The following is an 11,439-nucleotide window of genomic DNA, read 5'->3' as shown; positions in this document are numbered from 1 at the left end:
GAACTTATTAAATTCAAACTCTAAATTCTGTTATAACAATTGAGGCAACAGAAGGATAAGGCAACCAAAGCTCAAGCTTTAGAACCACAAACCAAAAATTATTTGTTATTAATTTTTTTAAAACAAAAAATATCACATGTTAATAAAAAAAAAAAACCCAACATATAACTCTCTTATTTAAAGTAAAAAAAAATCTCAAATTTTTAGGTCTCACTTAAAGTCAGGCTCGCCCTGAACAATAAAATAGTATATATTATCATAACTCTTTTGCTTGAGGAAGGGGGAGCTTACCGAAAGATACCTAAATAATTGCTTGTCCATGACCAATCCACAAGTCCTATACTGCTACAAATGAAAAAAGGCAAAGAAACCCAAGATACATGACTAATCCCAGCAATTAATTGTACAGCAGGCAACAATAACCAGCATACGCCCTTGAGATGAGATCCTACAACCCAAAAATCAACATCCATTTATAATTACATAGAGCCAAGCAAATCAATTTGTTATTGTTATTCAGTCATTCACAATTTTATTTTTAAAAACATAAATTAAAATCCTAACCACTTAACTATTAATATTATGTACAGTGATTTGGTTATTAGGCCACAATGACAGTACAAGATATAGACAACACAAGGAGTCTCCTTCTCCATTCAGAAATTATGAATAAGTAAAACTAGTCAATGAATAACCACCCCCAAACCCCATACACAAAGCATCATCCCCTAACTGTCATATCATTCTATAACAGCCTAAATAACTGCACAAAGACAAAAATAATAATTTAGTCCAAGACCCAAAAGGCCAAAACTACCCAAAGAACTGCCCAAAGACACAATTACTACACAAATAGTATTAATTCAAGGCAAGTAGATCTAAGTCTTCTTTTAGTCCTTCTCACATAAACTTTTCTTGGCCGATCATCATGTCACGAAACAGTCATCCAAAGAGCCCGAGAAAGGTCTTTATTATTGTCGCTGCCACTTGTTTTGTGACAAACTTTTTGTAATATAGAAAAATAAACTTTATTAGAGAGAACAAGTCAAGTCCAAAACCATCCTTGAAAAATAAATACAGGAAAAGAAGACAGAAACAAACTCCAAATAATCAATAATGCAAAATGTACCTCTGTATATCAGTAATAGTAACTCGTTTTAAACAAACATGAGCAGAGCACGGGAGAAAAGCAACACAACCCTAACCCAAAGCAAAAGTTAGGGCAAAAAGAGAAGTTTTTATGGCAAACCTATCAGCAGAACAGAAGAACATAGGTGTCCAGAATGAAAATCTCTCCATGCATCTTGTCTAGATCCATTTCCATGGATTTCAATTATAGAAAGAAAGGTTGCTAATACTTGTGTGACCAAAAAGTACTCTCTCAGCAAAGTCTTCCATGACTGCACTCTGCAAAACCATTTCATACAGTATTTGTAGTGTACTCTCAATGGAAATACACTGATGAGAAAACCTCTAATCTTTTTTTATCAGTGAAAAACTCTATATAAAAAAAAGGTAAAACCAAAAGACAGAAATTCCAAGGACCTTATAAATCCAATCAGCTGAGCCCACTGAGCGTCAACAGTACTCCACTGATCCCCCTCAATGACCAAAACAATATGAAATACGGCATGTGAGAGTAGGGTCAGAGAGGATAACATTAGCACAGACCATGATATCAAAGATTGTTGATGGGCACGAAATCCTGTTTGCAAAACAAGAAAAAATATTCACTACATAAATAAAAGATATAACTAGTTATATTAGCATCTAAAATACTAGAAAAAAGAAGTGCCGAGTGATGAAATGATAGAAAAGAATAATAAATTTTGAGATTGCATCACCAAATTCCTTTATTGTTCCTCTGGTTTCTTTAGGTGTAAGTAAAAGGCATGAAAAATCATGTATTTAAGAATACATAGCAAGGATAAGAGCAAGCTTCTCACCCTTTCTAGAAGCAGTGTACTGAATGAAAAGAAATGCCATCAAATCAAGCAAAGATATCAAACTCCAGTTAAGCATAGATGCTGCATGAAACATAGAAAAGGCATCAATTGCAACGTTGACAATGAAAACAACTTCGGTCATACAAGGGACTTCATCAAGCTATCCCACTCAAACATAAGATCGAATAACTTTTAAAACTACAGTCTCAGACAGTTGTAACGGTTAGATTTCAGCTTAAAATTGGCAAACAGATATATAAGCTAACAGATGTACCTCACAAACTAACATGTATGTTAAGCTTGTTGACTATTACAACAATTATCTTAATCATATACCAATGCCTTTCTGATTGTTTCTGATTGATTGACATGTATAATTTTTTACACTTTGTATATGAAAATTATCTATCGCTTGCTCAAATTGAAGGTCAAATTCATATAAAGTTAGTGACTAGTATCATTTAATATACAATCTAAAGAACTGGAATGTGAAGTACCTGTCGTCAAGTAAAAAGAAAACACGTAGTATAGGTTAAAAATATTGGACGCATTTCACATGATAACGTGAAGAAAAGTGGAGGATGGTAGGATCAACAAAATGAAGCGCTAAGAAATTGGAACGGTGAAGCAAACCTATTAAAAGGAGCATAGGCAATGCGAATCCAGGGATAAACCTCGTCATTACCACTGTTTAAGATTGAAAAATTAACTGTATGTTGTCAGTGGCTACATCACAGAGCGATAGAACTGATCAATCCACGTGTGGAACCCAGAAAGTTAATGCGGTAATCGAATAAAAAAACGACGCCGCATCGTGTTGCTGTGGACCAAAACGGAAACAGAAGAGTGAAGAAGAATGATGTGGGGATTCAGAATGAGGAATGAAGATTCGGAAGAGAGAGAATGGCGTTGAGATTGAGACGCGACGAAGCGTGTTCTACGCTTACGATTTGTTTGATTCGTTGCTGGGCCAAAACTCAATGCGTTCAAGTTTTTCTTCGCTCCTGAAATGGAGGCAACTGAATTCGCTTACTCAAAATCATACAAGGGTAATATCGGTGCTCCGCTTTTTCTCGCTTTGCCAAACAGGTAGAAGCACAGGCAAAAAGGGACATGAGCAAACGAAAATTACAATAATCACCCCCAAACATTTTCAGAGTGAATGATGGGGATTTGACGTTACATACATAGTGCTTCTTATTACATGCATGAGGAACGTGTTCTGGATACATAGATGCCTATAAAATTAGATATGTAATTATAATTTAACTTAAATATGTTTTTTTTTCTTTAAATTAATATTTTTTTATTTTTGTTTCCTGCAAATTTTTTTTTAATTTTAATTTTTGTAAGTCGTGATTTTTTTATTTTTTATTTTTGTAATAAAAATTTATTTATTTTTAGTATTTGTAAGTTTCTATTTTTAAAATTTTAATCCCTTTTTAATTTTTTTTATTTATACTCCCCATAAATAAGCCTTATAACTTCAATAAAGATCGTGTCATTTGTATGCATAGCATCGTTAGAAATATTTATGATATTTTAAAATATAATCCAACAGTATATATGATTACGTTTTTATGTCTACTAGTTTAGGAATAACAACTTTAATAGTCTTAGCTACACGTTGTTTGGTTGGAAGGGAATGAAAAGAAAGAAAATAAATTATATTTTTTCCTTGTTTAATTCATAAGTTTGAATAGAAAGATAAATGAGGATATGAAAATACCTTTTCTTTTAATTTTTTTTCCCTTTCAATATTGTAAAATTTTGAAAAAATAAAACAAGAAATTAGTTTTGGATCAACAACGTGTTTATAATCAATTAGTTTCTAATATGGTGTTTTTGGTTCTCCCTAATTGTCGGACAGAGTTGTCTCTTTTGTTATGGTTGATGTCATTGGCACCTCGTTTTTTGAAAAAACCTTAATTGTTTTTCTTCCTTTGTTGGTTTGTATTTCCCCCTAATAAAAAAAATTAGAGAGTTTGAATAATTGATATGAAACTTTGTGAAACGAGTAAATTTATTGAAACAACAAAAATAGAGAATGCTAGAAATCAAATTGGCACAAAACAATTGATTATGAGATGAAACGATCGATTATTATAGCTTCAAAACAATTTTCACAAGCTTTTATCGAGAGCATAAATTTTAAAGCCACAGATTTTACAAAGGATCCATAGAAAGTGTAATTAAAGATATCTTGTAAAAAAATTACTTTTAGAATCCTATTTTAGAGATCATATATATTTTTATTTTTATTTAAGATAATTATGTTTGAGTAAAGTAAAATTATTATTATTATAACAATAAAACTCTTTCTTTAACGCAAATACATATTTAAAACTCAAAATTACTTTTAAGCGTGGATAAAATATGTGTTAACTATCAAAGGAACATTTACTTTTTTATTTATTTAATTATTTAAATTTCTTTGGTGTAGAGTGTAGAGTTTCCTATAAATTCTTCTTAGAACTTACCTTTCTTTGTAGCAATTGTAAACTTTTAAAATGTAATATTTATGTATAATTAATTAGTTTCAACCATATTTTCCGAATTTGATTTTAAAAAAGGTTTTAAGTTTAGACAGTTAAATTAATACTCTCAGTACATCTGTACGTGGGTTTGATTAAGATAGATCTTGACTTTCCGCGAACTATTAATACTAAATCTTTGAAAATGTCAATATGGTAGAGCTTAGGCATGGCACGCGGGGCGGGGGCCACAAATATTCTCCATTTTCAGTCTTGGAATCTTATTCTACTTCCTGATCTTCATGTTGAGAGTAATTTTTGCCAGTTTCTATTCTCCGACTTCCCGTATGGGGATAAGTGGGATTCTATTTTACGATTAAAAAATGTCAAAAATTATAAAAAAATATTATTTATATAAGAAAAATACTATTAACTTTTATATTTATGATTTAAATAATGTTTGTGTCTTTGTGACTTATGAGATATTACTTATATATATGATAATTTTATTTTATATTTTTTACACCAGTAAAATATTATTAACCTTTGTATTTATGTTATACATATTATAAGTTATAAGAGTATATAAGTAAAATTTTATATATATAGATATATGGGGACCCTGCGGGGCGGGGCGGGGCGGGGAGCATAATCCTCGTCCCCGAATTAGCTGTAGCAGGGTTTCATCCCTATTTCCGCGAGGAATTCTTCCCCGACCGCAGAACCTCAAATGGGACAGTACCCACGGGAATTTCTGAGTTTCAGGAAGAATTGTCATGCCTAGTAGAGCGAGAGGCACATGTTCGATTCCCAAGCTTTTTTGCCCCGTTTTCATTTCCCGACTTCCCGTGAGAATCTGTGGGACTCCGTTTTACATTAAAAAATGTCAAAAATTATAAAAAGAATATTATTTATATAAGCAAAATACTATTAACCCTTATATTTATGGTTTGGATAATGTTTGTGTCTTTGTGACTTATGAGATATTACTTATATATATGATAATTTTATTTTATATTTTTTTATCAGTAAAATACTATTAATCTTTGTATTTATATTATACATATTATAAGTTCCGAGAATATATAAGTAAAATTATATATACACAGAGATATGGAGACCTTGCGGGGCGGGGAGCATAGTCCTCGTACAGGGGGTTTCATCCCTATCCCTGCGAGAAATTCTTCCCCCACCACATAGCCTCAAATGGGACAGTCCCCGCGGAAATTTCTGAATTGCGGGAAGAATTGTCATGCCTAATAGAGCAAGAGGCACATGTTCGATTCCCAGGCTTTTTTGGAGTGGTCATATTGGCTTTGTCTATTCTTCAAAAGAAAATATATTAAAGATTGACCTTTTTAAGTATTTTTGTTACTTCATGAAATTATTATTCACACTCTTCTTAGCAATAATCCATTAAACTAAGCCGAAGAAAATATAGTCCTCTTTTTTTTTTGGTACAGCGAAAATATATTCCTTTATGAAAGTAAATAAAACATTAGTAAGTATCTTTTGAAAATTAAAATAAAGAATTAAACGAAAAAAATGTTTATAACAAATAAATTATTGATATGTTAACCCGCGCACAATGGTATGATATAATTAATTAGAACTTACAAGTCAGAGCAACTAGGATTGCTTAAAAATATTCCTACAATACTACATAAGGTAAACACAAAATTATACTATTTTCGTCCCAAATTATAAGACATAATTAACTAATTTATATTTATTAAAAAATTTAATTAATTTAATTATTAACATCAAATTTATCTAGAATTATAATATTTTTTTCAAATTTATTCTTGACTTTATTGGTGACCTATTCATTTTCTTCAATCTTTATAAGAGAAATTTTTTTAAAAAATAATTTAATAAAAATAATTAATGTATAAGAGATGAAATGAAATCTTATAATAAGTTAGACTATCTTATAAATAGAGAGATGGGAGTATTGAAATTTTAAAATTACTAAAGTGAATGCTTAATTTTTTATAATTATTGACTTGTAAAATACTTTTTTATTGATAAAAATATATTTAACCAACATTATTTATATAAGCAACAATATTTATATAAGAAACACTACCTTAAATGTTCCAACAAACATTTCCGTTAACTAACTCATCTTATTTTGAAACGATTCTTACAAGCAATCGTGTTATAAATGGAATAAATGAATAATGAAATGTACAAGCAAAAACTTCCAAAATTTAACATATCAGTCTTTTCTTTTTTATTCGTTCATTTCTAAAACATGATTTTAATTTTATTTATTTATTTAATGTAAATGTAAAATGTTATTTTTTAGCATATTTTTATTTTAATTAGTTATTTAACATTTTATATACTTATCATAAATGAGTGGGAAAGTAAAAATATAATGATATAAACAATAAAATTAATTATATTTATTTAAGTCAATAAATAAATAATAATAATATACTACCTTCGATCCTATTTATAAGAAAATTTTCCTATTTATAAGAAATATTTTTTTTTCTAATTAAAAAGACATTTACTATTTTTAAACTTACTTAAGTTAATTTTCTTTTATACCCTTTATTTATTATTAATTCCATTTACTGTACTCAGATTATGAATACTAACATTGAATATGACTATCACTCAAAGCATTTAATCTTAAGGTTATTTTTTTGAATAAAATTTGATTTTTTGTTAATATTATTAAAAATAACTAATTTAATCACCTTTTATAGTCTTTATTTTTTATAAATCGGACAGGAAGTAATATATGACGTGATGTGTTTTCCCCCCTACAATAGTGGAATTTAACTTAAAATTAAAACTTCACGTGAATTATAAAAAACTCTTATCACTAAATTAATCCTAGTGGTATGGCACCTGCTGTATAAGTTATAGACTTATAGTTGTTAATGAATTTCTTCACGTAATAGAAATAATCAAGGTAAAACGTGTTTTTAATTTTTATATTTTTACTTAAATTTGATTTTGGTATGTATACTTTTGAATTTAATTCTCTAACTTTTGAATGTACGTGAATTTAATTATTTTTTAATGTTTAATTTTAGTATTTGGTAACTGTTTTCTATTGTCACCAGGAGGACTAAATCTATATTTTTTTTAAGTTGGAGGATTAAGTGTAATTTGATTTGCAATTGTAATTGATGTGTTAAGTGTTCCAATACAAATTCAACACATAAAAGTAAAAATAAGAATTTTGATCATTTTGTTAAAACATTTTTACCTAAAAAGTTATTTTTCACTCGATTTCTAAACATATTCTAATTCATCAATTTAAAATCATAGGACCTAAAAGCAAGTTTGATGTAAAGTATAACAACTAAAATAACATTTTCCCAAAAAATAATATATCCGATAATAATCCACGTTAAAATCATAAAACTCAATTTTTATACTCTCAAGGGACGTACTTAGCTTAGTCATTACCGAAACTATGTAAGGTTAGTTATAAGAATCACACAACACCATTTGTATGGTTACAAATCAAAGTTTCACAAATATTATTTAACATAAGATTTTCCTAAATGAATTTCTTTAATGTTCATTTTGGTTTTCCTTTTTTTTTCTTTTCATCAAAATAAAAATCATGCAATTTATTCATCTAACCAGTGTCTCTTGCTTAATTGGTTTTTTTTTTATTAATTATCTTTTGTTCAATGAGTCTTATACAAATATTTTCTAGTATAAATCATTATGTATTCTTTCTTTTATGATCATTCATTCATCTGAATATTCTCATTTATGTTATTCTCATGGTATTCCTTTAAAGTTTAATATTTATCACCATATAATATGATTGAATGTATAATTATTCGATAAAAACTTTTATTTAAATTTAACAAGTATTTTACAATCAGAAATGATAAAGTTGGCGTTGTAGGAGTGTGAAAGTGATAATCGTTGGTTCGTAATGTGTAGCCACAGCCAGAGAGTGTTACCCAAGAGAATAATTCTGGTGCGTCACGGGGAGTCGCAAGGGAACCTGCAGCCCACCGCATACGACACCATCCCCGACCCCAAGATCCAGCTCACGCCGGAGGGCATTGCCCAGGCACGCCACGCCGGTCACCGCATCCGCCACGTCATCGCCGGCGAGGGTTCCACCAATTGGCGGGTGTACTTCTACGTCTCCCCCTACGCCCGCACCCGATCCACGCTCCGGGAGATTGGTCGCTCCTTCTCCAGAAAGCGCGTGATTGGGGTCAGGGAAGAGTGCCGCATTCGGGAGCAGGATTTCGGCAATTTTCAGGTCCAGGAGCGCATGAACGTCATCAAGGAAACTCGCCAACGCTTCGGAAGGTTCTTCTATCGCTTTCCAGAGGGAGAATCCGCCGCCGACGTCTTCGATCGCGTTTCCAGTACGCACTTTTTCTTCAATTATTGCAATGGTTAGGGCTGATTGTCTTAGTATTTAAAGAATACCCAAAGCATTTCAAAGGCTGTGTTTGGATTGATCAAAAGAGCTGAAATGGATCCGAATTGAGCGAACATGAGTTTAATTTCTATGCATTAATAGTGTAGAAACCAAATCTTGGTAGGTAGGCATCACAGGGTGAGTACATAGACTATTTACTCAGAACATAACCAAATCCAGTTCCTTTGTTAAGATGAAATGGAACAAAATTCTTGACGCACTCAAATTAGAGGAAAATTAAATTGAAGGTAAACAATGGAATCCGATAAAATACTCACTACCATATTTCGTCTCCATTCTATCAATCCAAATAATGTAACAAATGAGTTGGTCCAGAGTTGTGGTGCCGCACTCACTGAATAATTTTACTAATAAAATGCATATTTTAAAGGACTGCTATATGTTTATTGATTGTAGATTAAATTTTAAACTAACATTGTGTTGTTAGTTCAGATTGTGACTAATTTTTCTTATGTATAATTTTGGTTCAAAGTTCAAACACTGTATTTAAAGGAAAAGCTCAAGAAGATTTAGCTTCATTATGCTGTAATATTTCTGACTTGGAGAGGATTGTCTCTTTTTGAAGCTACTTTCTGTCCTAGACCAAAAAGACTAGAGTTTAAACTAGCGAATAAATTAAACAACCAGAGGTTTTTAGCTAGAATTGTCAACGGATTGAGTTGGTGTTGCTAATGATTCGCTCTGCACAGCTTTAGCTTATTTAACAATTACTGTTGACAAATTTGGACTAATTAAAGTTAAAATTTCATTTTTGTCTGTGGTGTTAATTTAAGACCCCTTGTTTTGTTTTGCAGGTTTCCTTGAATCTCTGTGGAGGGATGTTGACATGAACAGGCTTAACCATGATCCTTCTGATGATCTGAATTTGATAATTGTGTCACATGGGCTGGCATCTCGTGTTTTCCTTATGAAGTGGTTCAAGTGGACAGTCGAACAGTTTGAGCTTCTGAATAATTTTGAAAATGGTGAGTTCCGCGTGATCCAGTTGGGGAGTGGTGGAGAGTACAGCTTAGCCGTTCATCACACGGACGAAGAACTACTTGAGTGGGGGCTCTCTCCTGATATGGTAGCTGATCAGAAACGGCGAGCCAGTGCCAGCAAGGGTGACTGGAATGATCCATGTTCCTGGTACCTTGATGCTTTTTTTGATCATCTTCCTGACTCTGACGATGACAATGTGGACAAACATGACGAGACAGATTCTTTGAGTGAATGTTCATAGTGTGCTTAGCTAGCTTCTGGGTTTGGAATTCATAGTTAACATTTTCTAGACAGTAGACTGTTCTTTCTTTTTTGTTCCTTCTTTTTTTTTTTGTTAAAAGAAAAATTCATTTCCAAAACAGAGGAAGGTTAAGATGGAAAACGATGTAAAAGGTTGTTCCTCGCTAGTTGGTGCTTTGTGTGATGCATAATGCATGCATCTTGTACTATACATCATGACAGAATTTAGAAGAGCCTGAATATACAGTGTTTCTCGAGTTTGTACTCAATTTGTGATGCTTGATGTTTGTGAATATTGGAGTTCATTCTAGATCGCTTGATGTGAAAATTTCTTCTGAATTTATAACTTTTTCTTAGCAAATTACAACAATATTTCCTCAAAGGTTTTGTGTAATTATACAAATACTCTATGTTTTTTTAATCATTACTTTTATCTCTCACGTAGAAGATGTTAGTTTAAGGATTGATGAGATGTTAGTATAATATTTTTGAACATTTAAGAGAATGTTAGTGTAATGTTTTTAAACTTAAATGGAGGTTAGTGTGAGAAAATAAAAAAGGGTAAAATTATGTGTAATTTGATAAAAGTTCAAGAGGGGTTGGTGTAATTTGTTATTTTTTTAATGTTGAATATACTCTAAAAATGATGTAGAGAAGAAGGGGTGTATAAAAAATAGAAAATGTTTGGTAAACACTAAAAAGTTATTTGGTAATAATAAGGTTGACTTAGTCAAGGGGAGAAGAGAGGAGGAGGGAGAAACTCTGGATTTAAATTTTTTTACATTTACAAAATCTAAAACCTAATGGTTACCTTAAAAAAAAAAAAACCAATAAGTTATTTGACGAAAAAGATGAAGGATTGCAAGTATAATAGGTGATACAATGTTACTCTCAGATAGAGAGATAGAAAGCTATATAAGTGAGTGAATTTCTACAACACTTGTCCAACGTAAAATTTCATTTAGAGAGCCATGATTTGCACATGGGGTTTATTACTTTTTTACGTAGAAGGATAATATACACATTGAAGAATATAATCAATGTTTTTATTTATATAAAATTATTTTTAACTTTTTAATATTTTTCTGATATAAACTATAATCACTATTTTTAGTATTTAACCTAATTGTATATAAAAAAATTTGAACTCAAAATCTTTTATTAAATTAGAATAATTTCATGTCAGAGATGATGAATGTGATTGGTGATTTTTAACTTTTTAATTTGATATTCATTATTATTTTATTCATAACAACTATCTAAAGTATTTAAGAATAAAATAAATATAAAACATGTTTACAAATAATAATTAATGTAATTTTTACATTTTTTTAATCAGTAAGAAAGATACACAACC

At 30.6% G+C, this 11,439-nt stretch overlaps 2 protein-coding genes across 3 annotated transcripts; one reads left to right on the top strand and one right to left on the bottom strand.

Annotated features, from left to right (window-relative positions):
- Positions 1–1,051: 1,051 nt before the first annotated feature.
- On the bottom strand, positions 1,052–2,628 carry LOC114398904 (piezo-type mechanosensitive ion channel homolog). Its single transcript, XM_028361002.1, has 4 exons — positions 2,580–2,628; positions 1,947–2,027; positions 1,546–1,705; positions 1,052–1,407 (listed from the first exon to the last, which is right to left on the bottom strand). Exons 1-4 carry the CDS (start codon positions 2,626–2,628, stop codon positions 1,239–1,241), a joined length of 459 nt encoding a protein of 152 aa, XP_028216803.1. The 3' UTR covers positions 1,052–1,238.
- A 5,662-nt stretch (positions 2,629–8,290) lies between these two features.
- On the top strand, positions 8,291–10,392 carry LOC114400726 (phosphoglycerate mutase-like protein AT74). Of its 2 annotated transcripts, none has more exons than XM_028363333.1 (2): positions 8,291–8,814; positions 9,656–10,392. In XM_028363333.1, exons 1-2 carry the CDS (start codon positions 8,337–8,339, stop codon positions 10,081–10,083), a joined length of 906 nt encoding a protein of 301 aa, XP_028219134.1. In that variant the 5' UTR covers positions 8,291–8,336; the 3' UTR covers positions 10,084–10,392. The 2 variants fall into 2 exon arrangements, with proteins under 2 accessions (XP_028219134.1, XP_028219135.1); XM_028363334.1 differs by having other exon boundaries at positions 8,293–8,784.
- Positions 10,393–11,439: the final 1,047 nt, after the last annotated feature.

Source organism: Glycine soja, chromosome 19 (genome assembly GCF_004193775.1).
Source record: "Glycine soja cultivar W05 chromosome 19, ASM419377v2, whole genome shotgun sequence".
Classification (NCBI taxonomy): domain Eukaryota; kingdom Viridiplantae; phylum Streptophyta; class Magnoliopsida; order Fabales; family Fabaceae; genus Glycine; species Glycine soja.
Note: the sequence above shows the minus strand (reverse complement) of the source record. Positions and strands in the feature narration are given on the sequence as shown.